The 24,333-nt window shown below is 47.7% G+C and overlaps 1 protein-coding gene across 1 annotated transcript; it reads left to right on the top strand.

Moving 5' to 3' along the window:
* The first annotated feature begins 1,974 nt into the window (after positions 1 to 1,974).
* CCDC166 (coiled-coil domain containing 166) lies at positions 1,975 to 2,965 on the top strand. Its single transcript, XM_005314934.2, has one exon. The coding sequence runs from the start codon at positions 1,991 to 1,993 to the stop codon at positions 2,963 to 2,965; it is 975 nt and encodes a 324-aa protein (XP_005314991.1). The 5' UTR covers positions 1,975 to 1,990.
* Positions 2,966 to 24,333: the final 21,368 nt, after the last annotated feature.

Here is a 24,333-nt window from a genome sequence, read left to right as displayed (position 1 = left end):
CACTTCTATGCTGCACATTTCAAAGCAATTCAAGTAACTGTGAAGATTTTAGATCACTTAGAAACTGGTTTTATCTTATCTATACCAGATCTAGCAGTCTGACAGAATATATTTTTTTTAATTAAGAGGAAGGATAGGTGGGGCAGCTAACAAATTTCAGACAAAGACATTTTAATGCTTAGACTATAAAGCAGTTTCCTGGTAGATAGCCTAGATATAAGGTCCTAAACCTGAAGTATGCATCAGTCACAAGCTGTATCTCCCTTACTTTGCCCCATCTCAGGCCAGTCCAATACAATCAGGGTAGTACCCCTTATTTGCTTTCACAGGCAATTCAGTTCATTTTTCACTACCCTACAATTGTGTAATGTGCTTCAGATTTTACTACTGAAAACGCATGGCTGCATTGTAGAAATTGTTGGGGGAAATGGGAGGTCTTTCTCTGCTGGGGAGGAGACCACTCTGGTTTTTAGGACCCAGGAGAAAAAGAGGAGTTGGTTTTGTTTTTGGCAACTTAAGCTTTTAATCAACAGAGGTTTTCCTTCCACTTTTTGGGCAATCAGAGATGAGTTTACATTTCAAGGACAGGGATTTGAACATCTCATTTCCCACTGAACCAAAACTCAAAGGCAACTACCTGTCCCACTGCACTTCTTAATTATTACTATTATATCCATCCAAAAAAGAGAAGCTCATTAGATGGATATTCCTGCTAAATGATAACAGGACCCTCAGTATTTCCCCTGTATTGTAACAAATGCCCCTGTTTGACTCTTACCATCCTCCTGCATTACAATGAGATAATGTCATCTTTGTAAATAGGTACATAAAAATATAACAACATTTTAACATTATCCACCACACTGCAATTAATATCCATGTTGGACCCTCATATCTCCATGCCTTTCAGTCACTTACATAAGCACTTAACAATGCTAGGGTTACCATACGTCCTCTTTTTCCCGGACATGTCCGGCTTTTCGGCAGTCAAACCCCCGTCCGGGGGGAATTGCCAAAAAGCCGAACATGTCCGGGAAAATGGCAGCTCTTAAAAGATTCTCAGATATCTAGAGCATTGTTATTCAGCATATTCGAACACAAAGACAATTATGTGGTAATTTATGTACCTACACAGTTGCACTATACACTGGGCCCTGCCCATCCATCATCATGAACACATAGAACTTGCCCTATGATGTCATGATATTCTGTCACCTTGGATACACACAACTTTCAAGAGAGTCCAATCACACCAGTGTGTTCAACTGTTCACTGTGTGGCAAAGTCCACACAGCTGTTAACAGCCTTTAGGGGCCGGCTGTCAGAAGTTACTATCCTACTAGTTCCTGGGAGTTCAGTGACAGAGAAACTACCTGAAGGTTTATTAAGAGCTCAGGAGTGGGAGAGAAGGTAGGACAATTGAGGTCAGAGATTTTCAGACATATGCTTCAGACTTTTGGGGGCTCCCTTGGAACTCTGGATCCTGGAGCCTTACTTCCTTCACATGCCTGGAAGCATTCTAGTTCTCAGTGACTCCCTTCCTTTCCACACACAGGGAATTTGACCCTTACAGTCTTTCATCTATCCTCCCACACTCACACAGTTCTGCCAGAGTCCCTCATTCCTGGCCTACAGGACCCCTTCTGTTCCAGCCCTGGGTTCCCTATCATGCTGCTCAGTCTATGCCCCTCTGTTATTCTAGTCACACTCTCCCCAAGTCACATCTCTCCTGATATCTCTCAGTACTGCTATTCTAGTCCTGGCTAAACAATCCCTGCCCCTCCCCCAGCCCCTCCGCCCCAAATTCATCCTGAATAAGAGACCAAGCATGAAAAATTCCAGGCCAACATTTCAATCAATTAAAAACAGGAGGTTTATGACTAGAAGGGTTAGCCAACCTTAAAATATGTGTTTGTAGTTCTTCGCCTACCATATATAACCTCCCATGCTGTTGTATTTTGCTAGTACCCCTGGCATCCCAGCATTGAACATGGCATCCAAAAAAAAGAAGCCAGAACAAACAGCTAAAGATTTTGGAAAAAGTAAGCAAGGAACAAACAGAAAGGAAGGTGATATATCCAAGGCAAGGAGCAGCACAGAACCATTTGTCAAAGAGAGGGAGCAGTATCTGCAGAAGGAATATAAGATCCTGACTGAGCATATGAACATGTACATGAAGCGAGTAGAGCACTTCCTGTGGGAGAATGAGTTCCTAGATAAGGAGGCCCAGAAGATTCGGGAGGACAGCAAAGCCTACATGACCTATATAAGCAAACACACTCAGAAATGCCACAATACTATAATTACACTAAACGACCAGAACCACTTCGACCTGGCACAGGTCCGAAAGCAGAAGGAAGAGTTGAGCTCACAGTACACAGCTAAAGAGAAGGAGGTGAGGAACCAATTGATGGAGATGGAAACAAAGTATTCTCTTATGAACAAGGAGGTTGAAGACTTGCAGCCCTTCAAGGACCTGCAGTTGGAACAGCTGAGCAGAATCAAGGAGCTGGAGAAAGAACTGCTGGTCACAAAAATCCAGCACTCAGAGCAAATGCACAAGGTCAAGAGCAGATTTCTGCAAGCAAAAGCTCAATATGAGCTGGACTCTCATCAGAAGGTTCAGTCTCTGGCCAAGAGAGCTGAAGAGGAAGCTGTACGCAGTCTAATCCAGCACACCAAGCAGGTGAAAGCAGAGAATTGGCGACTGCGCCATGAACTGCTCAGCCTCATCCGACGCTCACACATCCTCAAAACCTTCAAGCTTCAACTGAGGGAGCAGCAACAGCAACTCCTTCGGGAGCACCATTATAGCCAAGACCTCACGCGCATGCGCCATTGGCTAAAGGAGCATGGGGCACAGGGCTCAAAAAAGGAAGTCAACAGCTTTGGCAGCTCCCTCAAAAGCATCACATCAGCCAAGATCAGACACATCCCTACTTCCCTCACTAGTGCCAAATCATAAAGTGAAGGTTAAATTTAACTTTCATAGTTAAGTGACATTAGAAAGTGCAATCCCTTTTCTCCACAAAATAAGTAACTAAAATTTTCCTCTCTGGAGACAGACTAAGATGATCAATAACTTGATGCTTTTGCACCAGCAGATAATATTCTTGGATTAAAAAAAAACAGGGGAGGGAATGGAGAGAAGAACAATAAAAAATAAGCAAAAAAGGCAAGAAGTTCTTGAGTGCAGATACTTGTTTCTGAGGGTATAATTGATCTCATGATCAGCTAATATTATGGGCCAGCTCCTCTGCATTGCTTTGGTGGTATAAAGAGGTTGTAACGATGGACTCTCTGGCCAGATGAAGAATCCTTAAATAGAACAGAGCAGACATATCTGAAAGGATATTTTATGGCTATTGCTAAGACATGTAGGCATCCCATGCTGCGTTTGTACACATTGCAGACTTGAACTATTGAAAGTCTGCTATCCCCATCTACGCCAGTTTTCCAAACCCAAGTCACTGAGGTAGAAATCCAGACAGAAACCTTAAATTGTGTAATCCCAAAACCAGTGTTCAAAAGAGGGAACACAAATAAATAAACAAATGAGCAGCATGTAGGTGCACTTATGGCAGACAAATCCCTTTCACGTCACACAATGTAAGCAAAATCAGGCTATTCAGCCTTTAGCCATAAGCTACAAATACCAATAAAAGACAATATTAATTGATTTCCCCATTTGACTGTTCCTGTTAATTGTTATCTTCCTTGATCATCTCATCTCCAAAATTGCTGGCAATCAGTCTATTTCTGATGCTTAAAGACACCTCCTCTTCCAGGTACATCAATACTTACTGATCCTGAGCTTCCTCAGCAGCCCCATTAGCAGGGGCTATGACTACCATTACGTCTGCATTCTCACAACAAGGGTATTCTATATCTTACAGCTATTTTGTGGTGCATACAACACATCAGGCATATCCTGCTAACGTTTTCCGTGATGGATAGTAACATGTCACTAGTATGCTGTGGATATAAAAAGAAAATACAAGAACTGGCTGGGCTCAGCTGATCCACAAGGTCTGATCTATTCCCTAGCCTGTACGCAGTCCCTTGGGAGTGACCCCTTTAGTGTGCTGGGCCCCAAAGACCAGGGCCGGCCTACAACATTTTGGCACCTGAGGCGGGGAGCTCAAATGACGCCCCCATACCCAGGGCCGGCTCTAACTTTTTTGCCACCCCAGGCAAAAAAAAAAGAGCGCCACCCACCGTAACAACCCCACCTAAACGCCGGGCCAGGCCGCCCAAACCCCCGCTCCCCCCGAGCGCCACACCGCCCAACCCCCCCTCACACACACCCCCCAGCACCGCGTCGGGCCGCCCAAACCCCCGCCGAGCGCCGGGCCAGGCCGCCCCCCGAGCGCCGGGCTGGGCCGCCTAAATCCCTGCCCCTCCCCGAGTGCCACACCGCCGAAGCCCCCGCCCCCCCGAGCGCTGCGCCGGGCCGCCCAAACTTCCGCCCCCTGCCGAGCCGGGCCGGGCCGCCCCCCGAGCGCTGTGCCGGGCCGCCAAAGCCCCCGCCCCTCCAGCACCATGCCAGCCCCCACCCCCCCCAGGGCTCACGCTGCTGAAACAAAAACAAACAAACAAAAAAACTCGAGCGCCACCCCACCAAACCAAAAAAACAAAAAAAAACAAGCGCCCCCCGCCACCCCAACATTGGCCGCCCCTTCCAAGGTGCCACCCCAAGCACATGCTTGGTCGGCTGGTGCCTGGAGCCGGCCCTGCCAATACCCCCTCACTTGGGCCAAAACTTTGAAAAGTCTCAGTTCTGCCTTCTTCCTGTTCTACTCCTCTCATGGTACTGCTCTGCTGCCTACCCCAATAAAGGTAGGGTGACCAGATTACAAGCCTAAAATATCGGGACGGGGGCGGAGCCAAAAAAGGGGGCGGGGCCAAAAAATTTAAAGGGCCTGGGGCATTAGCAGGCCCCGCGCGCTGCCCTCCCCGCGGAGCCTCCCACCCCCTGGCCCGCCACGGACATATGCGGGGCAGCGCGGAGCGGGCAGGAGCCAGGTGGGTGGCAGGGGCCGAATCCCCGCTGCTGCCAGGGAGCCCCGCGCCTCTCCCTCCCGCTCGCGGCTGTGGCTCCCTCCCGACGCGACGCGCCCCCCCGCTGCCCCGGGCACATGCGGCGCGCGTCCCCCGCGCCTAGTCTCCCTCCCGCCAGGAAGGAGCAGCTGGATGTGCGCCGCATGTGCGCGGGGCAAGCCGGGGGGGGGGGGCGCGTCCGGCCAGGAAGGAGCCGCGGCCGTGAGCGGGACGGAGAGGCGCGGGGCTCCCCAGCAGCAGCGGGGATTCAGCCCGCGCCACCCACCCACCCCCCGCCCGCTCCGCGCTGCCCCGGCCCGGACCCACCGCGCTGCCCCCGCCCGGACCCACCGCGCTGCCCCGCGGGCTGCAGGGCTGGAGCAGCCTCCAGGCTGCACTCCCGGCCCCGGGTGAGGCAGCCCGCGGGAAAAGAAGCCCTCTGGCGCGGCGGGGGGGCTCACAGCTGAGCCCGCCCTCTCCCTCCCTTGCCAGGCCCCCTTTGCCTGCCCGGTGCCCGGGTGCTGGAGCTGACTTACCAGCTCCAGGATCCAGGCACCGCCGCCGCCAGTCCCTCCCTCCAGGCTTGCACCGCCATGCTGCAAGCCTGGGAGGGAGGAGGAATGCTGGGGAAGAGGCGGGGCCAGGGCGGGGATTTGAGGAGGGAGCCAATGGGGGGAGAAGGGGGCGGAGCCGGAGCGGAAGGGAAAATTTCTTCTTTGTCCCGCGTCCCGACCAAACATCGGTCGGGACGCGGGACAAAGAAGCAAATATCGGGACAGTCCCGATAAAATCGGGACGTCTGGTCACCCTAAATAAAGGAGAACTAACAACTTAAAATGCCTTGTTCAAAAATTTTAACTAACACTTAACTTTCAAATGCCTGAACAGCAGATGTAACTTTTCTTGTCTGCATAGTAAACACTGGCATTTTTATCTGTTTGAATAATCAAAGTGGTGCTTTCTGTGCCTTCTTGGTTGCAAAGATTTGAACTGCTTCCTGAAGGTCCACAGTCTAGGCCAGCTCATGCTCTATTGAGATGGTTGCAAGGCCAACCAGCCTCTCCTGTGTCACTGTGGAGCGTAGATGTGTTCTTATTAACATCAGCTTGGAGAAGCTGCATTCTCCACTGGCAACTGTTACAGGAAGTGTTAGAAGTATGCACAGAGCAACAAAAGCATTTGGAAAGAGGATGGTCATCTTATTTGTGCACATATATTCTAGAACAGCCTTTGGAGTTGATCCTGCTGCAATGTATCTTGAAAGGGCTTTCAGTTCATCATCTAAATCACTCACATCAATATCGCGCACGTCATCATGTGTCAACACTGTCTCTAGTGCCCTGCATTGCTGGTGTAGGTCTTCTTCAGGTATAGTGAGGAGTTTTGGAATATCATACAACATCCCAAATATACTGCTGTGTTTGTTCCTTGAGCTGCATGAAACGTTCTTCAACTGACTGTATTGCACAATCTAGCACCTGGTTAAAGAATTCAACTTTGAATTGTTGTTTGGGGTCTCTTATGGGATTATCCCGTGCCTCATAATTAGGGTGACCAGATAGCAAGTGTGAAAAATCGGGACCGGGGTGGGGGGTAATAGGAGCCAATATAAGAAAAAGACCCAAAAATCGGGACTGTCCCTATAAAATCGGGACATCTGGTCACCCTACTCATAATCAACATGTCTTCTTCTTCGGTGACTCTTGTATTCTTGAATGGGTGGGAAAATAGCTTCAGTGTGAAGTTCCTCTTCCAACTTCTGTGCACTCTTCAGAACGTTTTGAAACTCCTCATCTGACCGGTAAGACTGTAGGTATGACTTTGCTTTGTCCAGTTGTTCTATTGCTCCAGATATATCAAGGTCAACACCTTGGAGTCTCTTGCTTACAACATTTATTTCAAACAGTATGTCATGCCACAACACTAAACCACACAGAAATTTGAAGTTATGTATGTTTCTGATGATTCCATTTCCCTCTGCCACTGTTCTCCCACAAACAGTTCCTGTCATAGCATTATCCTCCATACTGGCAACTATGGCATCATCTATCTTCCCAATTAGGTGTTTGATAGGCTTTATCGCCTTTGCTTGACTTTCCCCTCGTGTGGCACTCAGTGGATTCAGTGTCAGAGAGGACGTTCCCAGATGTTGCTTCAAAATTTGCCATCAATGAGTTGATGCAGAGAAAAATACATAGATGCTTTGAATTACATTAAAAAAGTCAGCAGCCTCACTAAAAGCTGATGCTGCATCACTGACCACCAAGTTCAATGAATGAGAACTGCATGGGACAAAAAAAGCTTGAGGGTTTAGCACTCGGATCCGTGTCTGCATGCCTCTGTTCTTTCCTCTCATGTTGGCACCCTTATCATAGCCCTGACCTCTCATGTCAGCTATCACAATTCCCGTATCTTCCAGCTTTTTAAGAAGCACATTTGTCCTACCAGCTCCTGTAGTATCATCAATGTTAATAAATTCTAGAAAATGCTCTCTGACAGTCACCATTGCAGGGATATTTTCACTAGGTTCTGTTGTTACAAAACACACCATTAAAGTCATTTGTTCCCTATGGCTGATGTCAGGTGTGCAGTCCAGAATAACAGAGTGATATCTTGCTGACTTCAGATCTGCCACAATCTTCTGTTTGACTTTTGTTGCCAGTAACTCTATGATCTCATTTTGAATTGTTTTTCCAAGGTAGTGGTGTGTGGACATTTCTTGGGTGATGACTCTTCTTAGATGCATCCAACTCAGCCATCAGCTCCACAGTTTTAAGGAAGTTTCTATTGTTTGGCACATACAGTTGATCTGAAGTGCCACACAGTGCTAGGTTTTGGGTAGCAAGCATTCTCATAATGGCAATGAGCCTTTCAGAACATTTTGCCAGTAAAGAGACTCTGATGCAATCTTCTCTTGATGCTGATCATCTATGATGGCCTTTAACCTTAGTCTCATCTCAAGCTCTTTCCACCTATGGAATGCTCTCTGGTGATTTGCTGCCTTCTCATGGCATGCCAGATTTCTAGCCAGATTTTTCCAGTCCTTTGTTCCTGTAGAACCCAATGTGGCTGGAACATTAGACTGGAAGAATTTGCAACAAAAACAGTATGCAGCATTCTGGGGTTTTGAGTACATAAGCCATGGCCTCTCCATTTTGTCACCATTGGGGATTTCACGCCAGTAATCTGTTGGATGGAAACTTTTATTTTCATTGTCTTTGGGAAACATGAAGTTTTTCACTTGCTGTGGGCCATGCAGTACAAGGAAGTCCCTCAGGCTACTGCTCAAGTGGGTCCACAGTTCTAGATCATCTAGACTTAAGGAACTAAACTCAGCATCCGCTGTTTCTTCCGCCTCCACCACACTCTTCTCTGATCTACACTTTTCTTCAGGAATGTGCATGGTTACATCCATTTGAGATGGAGATATGGATGCTGCAGTAGCTGCCAGGTCACCTGCACTCTGACTAACTGGAAGATCAAGCATCTCCTCACCACTCACATCCTCACTCAGGGCCGCCCAGAGAGGGGGACAGGTGGGGCAATTTTCCCCAGGCCCTGGGCCCCACAGGGCAGCGGTCCGGGTCTTCGGCAGCATTTTGGTGAAGGGTCCTTCAGTGCTGCCGAAGATGCGGAGCAACTGAAGGGCCCCCTGCCGCCGAAACGCTGCCGAAGACCTGGACCACCGCCGGGTGAGTACAAGCGCCGCAGTTCCCCTGCTTTGCCCCAGACCCCCTGAATCCTCTGGGAGGCCCTGTCCTCTCTAGGGCCAGAAGGCTCGCTGTGAACATTCATGTCTATGTATCTCAGGAGAGCTCCTTCCTGCTTAGATAGAAAAACTTCCTTTGCTTTCTTTCTTTTTCTGAATGTTGCCCCAGAGGGGCGTTTTCTTCTTTCACTCAGGATTGCTGTTCTGTGCCAGCTATAGTGGCTCTCAACACTCAGTTGAAGGGGACAAATAAGCAGGCTGGTAGCAGGGCCTGAGTGAGGGAAGATATTAGCGTCTTAAGGGCCAAACTGGCTCCTACTACTTCAGCTGACTGCCTGTTCTCCTCAAGTGGGTTCAGGGAAGCAGCAGGAAACAGGAAGCTCTCTGAGGAGCTGGTGTGAATCAGTCCAGGCTCCTGGGGGTACTAGACAGGTACATAAGAGGCTTCTCCTTCTCTCCCCCCTGCAGCGCCTGCTGCTTTCTGTTATTCCCTCTCACCTTTTCTCCTGCCTGCCTGTTATGTCTCTTGTGCCCTCCTTCCTCCAGCACAGCACTCCACCATCTCTGTGCATCTAGAGCAGAGAGAATACATATGCACCAACAGCAGACACAATTTTCTACACTCTGGGTCCTAGTGGCACCCCCTCACAGTCTGACACCTGAGGCGGCCGCCTCAGTTCGCCTCATGATAAGGTCATGACCCATATAGGTCCACAGGGGCAGGCCCATGGCCTCCAAGACTGGACCTTCAGCAGGGCCGGCTCTAGGTTTTTTGCTGCCCTTTGTAACATCCAGGTGAGAGCAGTTGAGCCTCTCTCGCTCAAAAAAACATTCTTGTCCCCTTCCTGTCACTTCTCAGTCATTTGTTTTCAGGCAGAACCACACTGAGGGCATGTCTATGCTACAAATTTAAGTCAACATGTAGCTGCTGCAGTAATTAAGTCGACTGTGATGTCCACACCACACTCCTTGTGTCAGTGGAGCGCGTACTCACTAGCAGCACTTGCATCGGTGCAGAGAGTAGTGCACTGTGGGTAGATATCCCACAGTGCAACTTGCCATTGGGGTTTTGGGAAGGGCTTGCAATGTCTCATGGGACCAAAACATTCTCGCAAGGGTGACTGGGAGCATGGCTTCAATGTTCCATGATGCAGTTTTCTCCCTCCCCTGATTTCATCTGCAGCACATAATACTTTGCAGCTTTTTTCAAAGGCTGGCATAGCCGTGCATATGCCATCACTACAGAAGCATGTACACCACTCAGCTTTGCACTATTGTGGAAAAGCAAACATCACGCTTCTTATTCTGCAGCATTTCCAGAGCTGCAAGAGAAACCGCCATGCAGAACATAGAATCATAAAATCATAGAACTGGAAGGGCCCTCAAGTGGTCATCTAGTCCAATCCCCTGCACTCGTGGCAGGACTATTATCTAGACCATTCCTGGCATGTGTTTGTCTAACCTGCTCTTAAAAATCTCCAATGATGGAGAGTCCACAACCTCCCTAGGAAATGTATTCCAGTGCTTAACCACCCTGACAGTTAGGAAGATTTTCCTAATATCCAACCTAAACCCCTCTTGCTGAAATTTAAGCCCATTGCTTCTTGTCCTATCCTCAGAGGTTAAGAAAAACATTTTTTCTTCCTCCTTGTAACAACCTTTTATGTACTTGAAAACTGTTATCATGTCCCCTCTCAATCTTCTCTTTTCCAGACTAAACAAACCCAATTTTTTTCAATCTTCCCTTATAGGTCATGTTTTCTAGACCTTTAATCATTTTTGTTGCTCTTCTCAGGACTCTCTCCAATTTGTCCACATCCTTCCACATCCGGCTCCAGGCACCAGCGGAGGAAGCACGTGCCTGGGGCGGCTCATGCTAAGGGGCGGCATTCCATCCATTCTTGGGGCGGCACAGTCTGGGCAGCTTTTTTTTTTTTTTGCTTGGCAGTCCTAGCGGCTTTTATTTTTTTGGCTTGGGGCGGCAAAAATGGTAGAGCTGGCCCTGGACACAATACTCCAGTTGAGGCCTAAACAGAGTGGAGTAGAGCAGAAGAATTACTTTGTGTATCTTGCTTACAATACTCCGCTCCTGCCCTGCAGGGCTTGAAAGCAGCCCTGGAGACAGCTGCAGCTCTGAAACCTGGGCTGATTGGGGAAGTAGCCACAGCTGGGCCACGCCCCAATCAGGCCGCAGCTGGCCCTTATAAGAGGGCAGTGGACCGTGTAGAACTGATGAATGTGTGTGTGTATGTGTATAGGTATTAGGTATAATGTGTGTGTATAAGGATTAAGATATTAGTTAATGGTCATAAATCAAATTGTTATCATAATAAATGTGGCATCTTTATCTTGTCCCCTTTAATAAGATCCTGCTAGTTTTTATTGGTATAACATTTTGGTGGAGAATTGCGAAAGGGGGAATATTGGTAAAATGCCTCAGTTATTGTAAACATTGGTGTGCACACCACCAAGTAAACTTAGCATAATATAATCTGGTTAACCAAACCTGCTGGCCTCTGGATAGGTAGCAGAAAAATAACAAATATAAGCTATGATTTCAGAATCTAGGCTGTGTCGCTCGCTGACTGGTGTCAGGTGTGACAAGGAAATTTAATAAGCTACGATTTCAGAATCTAGGCTGTGTCACTCGCTCAACGATATCAGGAGCGACAGGAAAGTTTGAACAAGCTTTTAAAAATGTTCAAGAAAAGGTGCATACACCCTCAGTTGTAGCATGCCTGAGCATAAGAGGAGAACTTAGGGTTTCTCGCTCTGCCCCTGGAAAGGGTTTTTATATTTGGTGTATGAACCCTCGGTGGTAGAAGCCCGAGCAATACAGAGGGAAGCTTAGCGTCTCTCCCTCTGGCCCAGAGTGGGTTAAAAACATAAGATACAGATCTTGTTCTGTTAAACCAAACTCTGAAGGATATAGGAGTTTGGGCAGTGTAGTGTGGTTTATGTTTGTTTGTTTTGTTTTGTTTTTTTGTAAGTAATATTGTGGTAATTTCATAATTTTGAAGAAAATGTTTAAGGAACGGGACCAGGAAGGGTGGGGGCTAGTTGGAAAGCCCACCCTCCTTGCTAAATTGGTAGTGGAACAAGGCTTGTGCCCATGGAAAGGAACTGTTTATTGGAAAAAGCAGGATCGGGCCCAGGCAAGCAACAGATAGAGAAACTGGAAAACAGGTTGGGTACAGAGAGTTAATACAGCACTCTCAAATCTTAAAGCAGCAGTAACATCAGGAGAAGAAACATTTGAGACCCCAGAAGGGGGCAGACCTTTGGGACCCCTCTGGAGATGGGGAAGGGGGATATTTGGGTAAATTCCTCCTCCCAGGGCCAAAATGCCATTGAAACAGTTAACAACAGTGCTTGCTTCTGCCTCAGATCTTCAGGCCATGGCAAAATGGCTGGAGATTTTAAAACAGAATTTTTTTTCTAGATGGAGTGTTAACGCCCTTTTACTGAGAGAAAGGGAGGATTTACACTCACAAGAAATGCACCACTTAATTAGCATTTGTGCAGCCCCAAGTACCAAACACACTGTGGCAGAGACTAAGCAGGTTCTGCCATGGTGGAAGCACTGTGCTAATTTGTTTCCAAGCTTCTATCTTTCAGGATCTAAACCAGAACATCAGAAGAACTGGTACCAGCTGAAGAGTTATGTAACCCTTCTGCCCATCTAAGTTGGCAGCAACAAGAGCCGGGTTCTGTATCTAGGGGTTCCGTTTCAATAACGTAATGCAAAACCGGCTCGAGCCCCCACCCAGTGACCTGGGACAATTACATACCACCCCCTGGGTGCCTCTAAGAGGCAATACTTCCCCTCTCGCAAGCACGGAGTCTGAGTGTAACAGAAAATGTTTAATAACATAACATGAGGTAAACGACATCAGCATTAAATTGGAAAAACACCACAAACAGGATTCATAACACAAATCATGAACAAAAAACCCACCCCAGCAAATTGGGCTGTGTCCTTTCCCTTTGGTTCTTGAATCCAGCCACCCAAAAATCACCCAGAGTCCCCAAAGTCCAACACCCCCAAAGTCTCTTGGGTCCAGCAACCACCCAAAGCCCCAAAAGTCCAACAGACCCCAAAGTCTCTGTCCCTGGTCAGTACAGCCCCAGAGTAAAAGGGGGGGCACGCAGGGTGTTAAGGGGGCACCTTACGTGATCCGAGGCCGCCACAGCCTTTACCACGAGCCAGTCCACTTCCTGCCATCCCGCAAACTGCTCCACTCTACAAGCTGCTCCGCTCCGCTCACCGACCTGTGAGCCGCTCCAGCCGTCCCCACAAACAGCTCCGCTTGCCGTTCCTTGGGTCGCTCCAACTGGCCCCGCAAGGCTCCGCGCCACTCACTGCTCCTCCAGTCGTCCCCACAAATTGCTCCACCAGCTGCTTAGCAATATAGGTTCAGGCTCCCCCACTAGTTAACACAGCACTCAGCTCTTAATAACTTCAGCTCTTTGGTGATTTCAGCTCTTAGCAATTTCAGCTCATAGGAGGCGAGTCCCAGTGCTAGTACACCATTGGCCCAAAGTGAATTCAGCTCAGCAGCCTGTAACTAGACTCCTAATGGAATCAAAGTTAGCTCTGACATTCAACAGTGAAGAGGGGAGGTAGTACAATTGGTGTTTCAAACCCTCAGAGGAGGCCATGCCATCAAGTACAAATACCTATCCCCATCCTCTTTCAATTTGCTGGGTTTTGTAACCCATGCCCCTTGTCAAGCAAGTGCTACTTAGGTAATGGTGAAGGACTCACTCAGTCCTTCTGTCATACAACAGTTCCACTGGCCTTGATTCACAGAATCAGGGTAACAAAACTTTATTCTTCCTGCCCCAATAAGAGAGAAAACTGGGGATCCCACACCAGCCAAATTAACCACTTTGAGTTGCTGTTGTTTCATGCCAGGCGGGTGGGTGTGTCTATGCAAACAAGATCAGCCCCTGCAGTTCTTTTCCACACTCGCCATAATTCACCACCAGATGTCAGGGTAGAGCTCATCCTGACTCTGCTTACAGTTATAAAATACCATGGTTATAGTGTCATAACAAAGTCTGTGTTGCATGTTCTGTGTTGCATGTTCTGTGTCTGTCTCTAGTGGTGTCCTGTGCTAGCATTGGGTCCAGAAAAAGAGGGGATACTACACTAGACAGGCAAATGTCTTTTCCTCTCTCTACTTCCCCCATGTCCATCCAATTTATCAATCACCACTTGTGTCCAAAAAACTTTGGTCCCCAGTGCATCAGGTTTATTTTTTGTTAGGTTCTCTCATAGTCATTTTGTTGTTAATTTTTGTTATTAATACATTTGTATTGTTAGTTACATTTGCTTATATTGTTAATTCCACACTTTCCTCTATGCACTCTGGTTCTACTTCCCCAAGCCCTAAAGGGTAGTTCTTGGGCCCCCATAACCTGTAAAACCTTGGCCCATAATTGTAGGGCCCCATCTTTCAGGTCCCCAGAAACCTCTTAAGAACAACTGTTAAAAATAGGAAATTCTGCAACATTTTAGCAACTAAATGTTAGTTTAAGTCCAAATCAGCTTAACCTTGCATAACAACTGTGGTACTCCTACAAAATCTTATTTGTTGTGTGTGCTTAAGAAGGTCCTGACCGCCGTGACTTTTATTGTTTGATGGCTATTGCAGCATCAAACTTGGGACTCATCTTGTTTGTCAATGTACCCAATTATTGTAATGGTAATGGTTTTATGATTGTTTGGTTTGTTTGCAACAGATCACCTGGGCCCTACAATAACAACAACTGCTGTAATAATCATAAATAAAGGGGCAGAGAGTGTAGGAGCAGCCCACCTGGTCAGCAGTTCTAAATATAATTTTTCATCCCATCATTGTCCTATTAGTAATCCTAACTGTTATGTTGGTTTGGCCTTAAAACAATTACATAAAGTGTGACCCATTCAGTACCCCTGGATTGAAAGGTCAAAAGGGGGACAATGTAGAACTGATGAATGAAATTGTTTTTAATTGTTCACTTTATTAATGTAACTTCATAAGTAAAGTTTTATGAATGAAACAATATTCATTCATAAAACCGGTTACCCCAATAACTGGCTAATTAACAGTTAAGATGCTTGTTAAGAGCCATAGCTGTTCAGTCAGCTGCCTTTGTAAGTTTCACTATCAATCCAATTCCTGCTTAAATCACTGAGACTTGCACTGTTTCAGTATTGTAATTTCTGTTCACCATTTATTACACTTGCCTACAGTGTAACTTCTGTTCACTGTTTGCCATCCATTATACTTGTCTATATTGTAACTTCTGTTCACTGTTTGCCATATTGTAATTCAAACCCCATTTTAAAACGCTTACTCCATTTTGTAAGGGCTTGCTGCAACCTTCATTTTTGCAAACCCTGCTGTAATCTTATTAGTTTAGTTTAGATGTGTGAATGAGGTATGTATGGATGATGGAATCAACCTCCAGCCCCAGCCTGTCCTGATTAAATAGAGTTCAAACACCAACGGCTGAAGATGCAGACAAGAGCCCTAACAAAGTAAGAAGAATCCACCCTAAAAAGAAAAGGTACAATGGAAGGAAGATCAAAGCCCGGTCCGAGGCTGAAAGTCATGTCTGCCATTGATGGGTGATGAATCACCAAACCCAGAGGCAGCGTGACATAGCAAGACCTATAGACTCTGGATTCAAATTAAAGCCTACAAAAAGGATGGGTGAGATGGAAAACTTTGGAGGAGGGTAACAATCTGCTGCCAACATGGAAGGGTATCGGTGCATGCCCAACAGAGACCCAGCTCGTCCTTGTGCCTGGCTTTCCTGGCCAGTTAGCCGCCACAAGCTACGAACCCAAGCTGCAAACTCAAGCCACAGACTCAAGCAGGACTGGTAACTATGCAGCATCTGCAGAACATCTGATGGATGTGTGTGTGTGTGTGTGTGTGTGTGTGTGTGTGTGTGTGTGTATAGGTATTAGGTATAATGTGTGTGTATAAGGATTAAGATATTAGCTATTGGTCATAAATCAAATTGTTATCATAATAAATGTGGCATCTTTATCTTGTCCCCTTTAATAAGATCCTGCTAGTTTTTATTGGTATAACAACCGGGAGCAGACAGACTCTCTCTGCCGAGAGAGAGAGAGAGGCAGGCAGGCAGGCAGCTGGCTGGCTGGCCGGCCTGCCTGCCTGCCTGCCTGGAGTGAGGCAGGGCTGGGGAAAAGCCAGAGGGGCTAGGGAGCTCCAGGCTGGCACCTCCCCAGGCTGCAGGGCCTTGTCCAAGGCCCCATAGAGGCACTGGGTTCCAGAGAGAGACAGCATGTCCAGACCCAACTTTGCCTATGATGAGTGGCTTACACTGCAGTCTGCCCCAGGACGTGGGGGCTACTTGGTGACTGGCAGAAGCCAACGACTGAGGCGAGGTTGGGATAGGGGGTGGAGGGTCCCTGGGGAGGGGAGATCCTGAGACTGAGGGGTGTACTGCCAGGGGGCAGCATCCCAGATAATGGGGCACCAGGGTCCTGGGAGGGACACGGGGGCCAGTGGTAAGGCGGATCACCGGCCTGCAGAGGGCGCTCCGGAAGATGGATGAGCTAATTCCCAACAGAGACCAGCAGGAGGTGCCACAGGGGTGAGTCCCACATCGCTACAACATCCCAAAATGATGTTCGCTTTTTTTGCAACAGCGTTACACTGTTGACTCATATTTAGCTTGTGGTCCACTATGACACCTAGATCCCTTTCTGCAGCACTCTTTCCTAGGCAGTCATTTCCCATTTTGTATATGTGCAACTGATCCTTCCTAAATGGAGGCAGCGTGTCTGGCTCTGCGCGGAGCCTCATGGTAAAGAGTCTGGGGCTGGGGGGGTTGGATAAGGGGTGGGGGCAGTCAGGGGATAGGGAGCAGGATGGGATGGATGGGAGTGGGATTCCGGGGGGGTGGGGGGTCTCTGGAGGGGGCAGTCAGGGAGCAGAGGGGGTTGGATGGGGCATGGGAGTCCCGGGGTCTGTCAGAGGGTGGCTAGGGGTCAGGGCAGTCAGGGGACAGGGAGCAAGGAGGGTCCTGGGGGGCAGTTAGGGTGGGCGATCTCTGGAGGGGGTGGTCAGGGGACAAGGAGCGGGGGGGCGTTGGATGAGTTGGGAGTTCGAGGGGGGGCTGTCAGGAGGCAGGGGTGTGGAGAGGGGTTGGGGCAGGCAGGGAGCAGGGGTGGTTGTATGGGTCGGGAGTTCTGGGGGTCCTGGCAGGGGGCAGGGAGCGGTTGGATAGGCATGGGAGTTCCGGGCGCCTGTCTGGGGGCAGGGGTGTGGATAAGGGTCGGGGCAGTCAGGGGACAGGTAGGGGGTAGGGTCCTAGGGGGGCAGTCAGGGGACAAGGAGCAGGGAGGCTTAGATAGGGGGTAGGGTCCTGGGGGGCGGTTAGGGGCAGGGGTCCCAGGAGGGGGTAGTCAGGGGACAAGGAGTGGGGGGGTTGGGGGTTCTGAGGGGGGAAGTCAGGGTGGGAAGTTGGAGGGAGTGGATGGGGGTGGGGCTAGGGCAGGGTGGGGGCAGGGCTAGGGTGGGGCTCCCTGGGTGCACACCCTAATGAAATGTGCTGCGCACGCCTATGGTCAGTAATATATCCCTACTGCTATATTCTTATTATTAGAGCCTGGAATTCTATCCATAGAGATTCTATGGTACAGTTTGATTCATTTATGATTTTTTACTTCATTTGATTCTATACTTTCTTTCACATACAGTATAATGCCACTCCCCGAACAGCTTAATGGGACTAAATCGGGCGGACTGGATGATCTTCATCCGAGAATATTGAAAGAACTGGCGCGAGAAATTGCAAGCCCGTTAGCGATAATTTTTAATGAATCTATAAACTCGGGGGTGGTACCGTTGGACTGGAGAATAGCTAATGTGGTTCCTATTTTCAAGAAAGGGAAAAAAAGTGACCCGGGTAACTACAGGCCTGTTAGTTTAACATCTGTAGTATGCAAGGTCTTGGAAAAAATTTTGAAGGAGAAAGTAGTTAAGGACCTTGAGGTCAATGGCAATTGCGACAAATTACAACATGGTTTTACGAAAGGCAGATCGTGCCAAACCAACCTGATCTCCTTCTTTGAGAAAGTAACAGACTTTTTAGATAAGGGAAATGCGGTGGATCTAATATACCTCGATTTCAGTAAAGCGTTTGATACGGTACCGCACAAGGAATTATTGGTTAAATTGGAAAAGATGGGGATCGATATGAAAATCCAGAGGTGGATAAAGAACTGGTTAAAGGGGAGACTGCAGCGGGTCGTACTGAAAGGTGAAATGTCAGGTTGGAGGGAGGTCACCAGTGGAGTTCCTCAAGGTTCGGTTTTGGGTCCGATTTTATTTAATCTATTTATTATTGACCTCGGAACCAAATGTAGGAGTGGGCTGATAAAGTTTGCGGATGACACAAAGTTGGGGGGTATTGCCAATTCAGAGAAGGATCGGGATATCCTGCAGGGAGACTTGGATGACCTTGTAAATTGGAGTAATAGTAATAGGATGAAATTTAATAGTGAAAAGTGTAAGGTGATGCATTTAGGCATGACTAACAAGAATTTTAGTTATAAGCTGGGGACGCATCGGTTGGAAGTAACGAAGGAGGAGAAGGACCTCGGAGTCCTGGTTGACCGCAGGATGACTATGAGTCAGCAATGTGACGTGGCCGTGAAAAAAGCTAATGCGGTCTTGGGATGCATTAGGCGAGGTATATCTAGTAGGGATAAGAAGGTACTGCTTCCGTTATACAAGGCACTGGTGAGAACTCATTTGGAGTACTGTGTGCAGTTCTGGTCTCCCATGTTTAAAAAGGATGAACTCAAACTGGAACGGGTACAGAGAAGGGCCACTAGGATGATCAGAGGAATGGAAAACCTGTCGTATGAAAGGAGACTCGAGGAGCTCGGTTTGTTTAGCCTAACCAAAAGAAGGCTGAGGGGGGATATGATTGCTCTCTTTAAATATATCAGAGGGATAAATACCAGGGAGGGAGAGGAATTATTTCATCTCAGTACTAATGTGGACACGAGAACAAATGGATATAAACTGGCCGTGGGGAAGTTTAGGCTTGAAATTAGATGAAGGTTTCTAACCATCAGAGGGGTGAAGTTTTGGAACAGCCTTCCGAGGGAAACAGTGGGGGTGAAAGACCTCTCTGGCTTTAAGATTAAGCTAGATAAGTTTATGGAGGGAATGGTTTGATGGGATAACGTGATTTTAGTCAATTGGTCAACAACGTGCCATCGCTGGTAAATAGTATCAATGGTCAATGAGGGTCTGGCTGGAGAATCTTGCCTGCATGCTCGGGGTTCTACTGATCGCATATTTGGGGTCGGGAAGGAATTTTCCTCCAGGGTAGATTGGCAGAGGCCCTGGAGGTTTTTCACCTTCCTCCGCAGCATGGGGCGGGGGTCGCTAGCTGGAGGATACTCTGCGACTTGAAGTCTTTAAATCACAGGATTTGGTGACTTCAACAGCTGAGTCAAGGGAAAGGGGGTGGGTCAGCTTTTGTGGCCTGCATCATGCGGGAGGTCAGACTAGATGATCATAATGGTCCCTTCTGACCTTAAAGTCTATGAATCTATGAGTCTATGACCTGTTCTGTCCTTCTGATACAGTAATACCAGGGTACAAAATATATCCCATTGATTATCCTCATTCCACCAAGTTTCTGTAATGCCTATTATATCAATATCCTCATTTAATATGAGGCACTCTAGTTCACCCATTTTATTACACTGCTACCTTGATATAACGTGACCCGATATAACACGAATTCAGATATAACGCGGTAAAGCAATGCTCCGGGGGGGCAGGGCTGCACACTCTGGTGGATCAAAGCAAGTTCAATATAACATCGTTTCACCTATCTTCACTCTGTGGAAAGAGACTGTCTAGGAAGGAGTATGGCAGAAAGGGATCTAGGGGTTACAGTGGACCACAAACTAAATATGAGTCAACAGTGTGATGCTGTTGCAAAAAAAGCAAACATGATTCTGGGATGCATTAACAGGTGTGTTGTGAGCAAGACACGAGAAGTCATTCTTCCGCTCTACTCTGCGCTGGTTAGGCCTCAACTGGAGTATTGTGTCCAGTGCTGGGCACCGCATTTCAAGAAAGATGTGGAGAAATTGGAGAGGGTCCAGAGAAGAGCAACAAGAATGATTAAAGGTCTTGAGAACATGACCTATGAAGGAAGGCTGAAAGAATTGGGTTTGTTTAGTTTGGAAAAGAGAAGACTGAGAGGGGACATGATAGCAGTTTTCAGGTATCTAAAAGGGTGTCATAAGGAGGAGGGAGAAAACTTGTTCACCTTAGCCTCTAAGGATAGAACAAGAAGCAATGGGCTTAAACTGCAGCAAGGGAGGTTTAGGTTGGACATTAGGAAAAAGTTACTAACTGTCAGGGTAGTTAAACACTGGAATAAACTGCCTAGGTGTTAGAGGAAAGGTCAACTATTTGCCTATTTTCTCTGCTGCTCCCCACAGACAAGAGGCTGCCTTCCGCCTATACGTATACAAAACAATCAATCAAGGAAGTCCAACAGATGTATCCTGTTTACCCCTAGAAAGGAATTTAAAAATTCCATAGGTTAGCAGAATGTATGCACGCTAAGTTGTTTGTTACTGTGTATAAAAAAGCTTGCTCTGTGCTTGTAAGTGTGTTCCTCCCTCTGGCATTAGTCGAGGGGGGACACCCGCTCAGCTGACTGATCAATAAAGAACTTGAAGCCGTCTTCTAGTCTCCCGTGCCTCCTTGGGGTAATTGGGCAGCTCCAGGGGGAAACGAGCCCATTTGGCTAACATAGGGAGGTTGTGGAATCTCCATCTCTGGAGATATTTAAGAGTAGGTTAGATAAATGTCTATCCGGGGTGGTCTAGACAGTATTTGGTCCTGCCATCAAGGGGATGGGAGTCCGGACTACCCACAGCCCCAGCTCTGTGTGAAGTTGTGCACATCCCTCACCCCTGGAGCCTCAGTTTCCCTGTCCCACCCCTACCACTCATGTGATGAATTAATAAAGAGGATTTCATTTTCAAGACATGGACTTTTATTGCACACAGATATAGACACTGAAAAAAAATTGCAAAGAATTAAACCATGGAAAGACAGAGGAATATAACTGGGAGGGGGAAAATATCTCTTTAAAAACACAGCGGCCTTGCCTGTCATACATCAGTGTATGTGCGGCTGTTATTCTTGGCACCTTCCCTCGGGGTTGAATGGAAGGGATATTGCATTGGCCCCATCGACTAGTGGAATGTGTGCGAGGGGGACAGGGAGAGTACGGAGATGTTGAAATGTCATTCTGCAGGGGACTGCAGAGGGAGTCAAGCCTCAAGGTATTTCTCCTGAAGGGCAACCATGTCTCAACATGTCTGCCTGTCCCTTCAGAATCCCACGCATCTCCCGCTGCATGCCACGCTCATTCTACTGGGCTGCTTTCCTGCTCATAAGGTCCATGTCCAGTTTTTCAGAGAAAGCAATCCTGCACACCCTCTGTCCCAGAGGTGTTCATTATCTTATTAAACATGTCTTCACACGTTCTCTTTAGCCTTCATCTTATCTGGAAGAGTCTCTCTGCTGGTGTTAGGGCCGGCTCTAGGCACCAGAAAAGCAAGCAGGTGCTTGGGGCGGCAAATTTGCAGGGGCGCAAGAATCCAGCATGAGAGCTGAGAACCAACAGGGAGCCCTGGGAGCTGTAGTTCCTTGGTTAGCTCCCTGCCTCTAGAGCCAGCCCTGGAGCAGGGAAAGAACTACATTTCCCAGCATTCCCTCGGCCGCAATTAACAGGAAAGGGAGGGGGAAGGAGTGTAGAAAACTGAAACCTCATGCTGCAGCTTGCTGTAAATGGTAGGAACAGAGCCAGCTCTAGGTTTTTTGCTGCCCCCCCACCTCAGCCCTGGGCTCCCCCCGCACTCCTGTGTTGCCCCAGCCCTGGATTCTCCCCTGCCCACACCCCCTGCTGCCCCAGCTCTGGCCCCCACCTGCACCCCCCCTGCTGCCCCAGCCCTGGGTTCTCCCCCCACCTGCATCTCCTGCCACCCCAGCCCTGCCCCCCCATTGCACCTCTCTATCTGAAGCCTAGCAAGGAAGGTACATGGATCCCACTAGAATTTAAAATGAAAAGTAAGGGAGAGGAGGCTCTACTAAACTGAGCAGCTTTAGATACAGTACCAGGCACGTAGGAGGATTTACACTTCTGAGCCATGGAAGCAGAAATTGACTTTTCTTTTCCAGATTTAGCTAATATTCAGAAAGGGAATCCAGCACCTGCCTTCCAGATTTGAACACCCTCAAAATTCAGGAGTGCTCAAGATCAATTTGGGCAGCTGTTACTTCATTTCTCCCAAATCAAATATACTGATCCACTGTAACTTGCTGTAGGAAAAAGTAGAATAAATTGAGCAAGAAATGCTTCCCAGTGGTTATTAGGACTGGAATTGCGATTTTCAACAGCCATTGCTTTTTATTATTATTATTATTATTAAGTTTTAGTTTTATTTGTTTAAAGGGAAGACAGTGATATTGCATTGGCAAATTCCCCATAGAAACAAAGACTGGAACAAAAGAATAATAAAGGCACCTCAACTTTTCCTCATTTATGTAGGGCAGTCTTATAATATGCGTCTAGATAGCCTTCAATCACACAAGCTGAAAATTGTTCCACTTTACTGCAGTTCTGTAACCATATGGGAACCAATCCTGTCTGTGTTCTGTGCACATCCAAAATTCCTGCTGAATGACCCGCCCTGGGAGCAAATTACCAGTGACCCATGGCTGGGGCGGCAGGAGGGTGCAGTGGGGGCGGGGGGGGGGGGGGGGCAGCCAAAATTTTTTTTGCTTGAGGCAGCAAAAAACCTAGAGCCGGCCCTGGCTGGTGTGTAAGAAATGCTAAAGGACACACTTTCAGCTGTAAGACATGCAAAGCGCAAAGAAACCATTGTCAGTGCAGACCCAGGGTCTAGTGCAGAATTGATATATAAAAAAATCACTCCCCTGAATCCACGCAAGTGTAAAGCAAAACATTTTCATTTCTACAAGGTATTTGATGTCCCAGTTCTGGTGATTATGGCCTGGCAGCAGGGGTGCCGGACCGTCTGCAGTGGTGGGGGGAGCAACCCATGGCCGAACTGGAGGTGGCCAGGGGGCCATGCCACCTCCCTTTTGTAACATGGATATTGTCTGGAGGTTGGGGACCAGTGTTCTCCTTCCCAAACTGCAAGCCTTGGCAGAGGCAGCACTGGGGGGTGCTTGTGGTGGCTTGTGGTTACCACAACATTTTCCTTACCCTCCTCTCCTGTTGCCACTGCTGCTCTCCAGCATCAAAGGCACCACCCTCTGCCCAGTTCAGAAGCAGGACCCAGGCAGTGTTAAGAGCCCCCGAGAGAGCCCAGGATGGTGTGCGGAAGCCTGGACCCTCCACCTGCCTTGGACGCCGACTCCTTGGAAGTATCCACACTGCTCTTGAGAGTTGTGGTGGGGTCACCACTGAGAATCACATGCAGTTCCTTGTTGTTGGGATGGTGCCAAATTGGTGTGACCATACTGAATGAATGCTGCAAGCATAACTTGACATGGCTGAATGGCTGCAGGGGATCCTGGGAGCAGGTTCCCTTTAAGCAGAAGCAAATTTGATAAAGAACTGGAAAAGTCTGTGTGCATGATCGATCTTTAACCTATTGGTTGGCAAATATTAGCCCATGCAAAAGTAAATATCACATGTATAAAGTTTCAGCATGAAGCACAGGTCGACTTGGTTATCATAGAATCATAGAATATTAGAGTTGGAAGAGACCTCAGGAGGTCATCTAGTCCAATCCCCTGCTCAAAGCAGGACCAACACCAACTAAATCATCCCAGCCAAGGCTTTGTCAAGCCGGGCCTTAAAAACCTCTAAGGCAGGGGTAGGCAACCTATGGCACGTGTGCCAAAGGCGGCACGGGAGCTGATTTTCAGTGGCACTCACACTGCCCAGGTCCTGGCCACCGGTCTGGGGGGGCTCTGCATTTTAATTTAATTTTAAATGAAGCATCTTAAACATTTTAAAAACCTTATTTATTTTACATACAACAATAGTTTAGTTATATATTATAGACTTATAGAAAGAGACCTTCTAAAAACGTTAAAATGTATTAATGGCCGCGAAATCTTAAATTAGAGTGAATAAATGAAGACTCAGCGCACCACTTCTGAAAGGTTGCTGATCCCTGCTCTAAGGATAGAGATTCCACCACCCTCCTACTGAAATAGTGTTTCCTAATATCCAATCTAGACCTCCTCCACTGTAACAATGTGGTTCTGGCAGGACCCAACTGAGAGTGCCAATTCAGGAAAAATTGCTCAAACAGGGCAGTTACAGCCCAAGGCTGGGGTTTTTCCACCTCTAAGGTAAACCAAACCTGCCAGACAAAGAGGACTTTGGTCTCACCCCACTGGCTAACCGTAAGTCACACAAGCAATACCCTTAGACACTCCAGTTTTCCAGTATCACCACCAGTGCCACTCATTATGGGGACAAATGGTTATGAAAACCAACATCCCAGTAAAAGAAAAAAGGTTCTCCTGATC

This window comes from Chrysemys picta, chromosome 2 (genome assembly GCF_011386835.1).
Source record: "Chrysemys picta bellii isolate R12L10 chromosome 2, ASM1138683v2, whole genome shotgun sequence".
Taxonomy (NCBI): domain Eukaryota; kingdom Metazoa; phylum Chordata; order Testudines; family Emydidae; genus Chrysemys; species Chrysemys picta.
The sequence above is the reverse complement of the archived record's forward strand: the minus strand, read 5'-3'. Positions and strand labels throughout refer to the sequence as shown.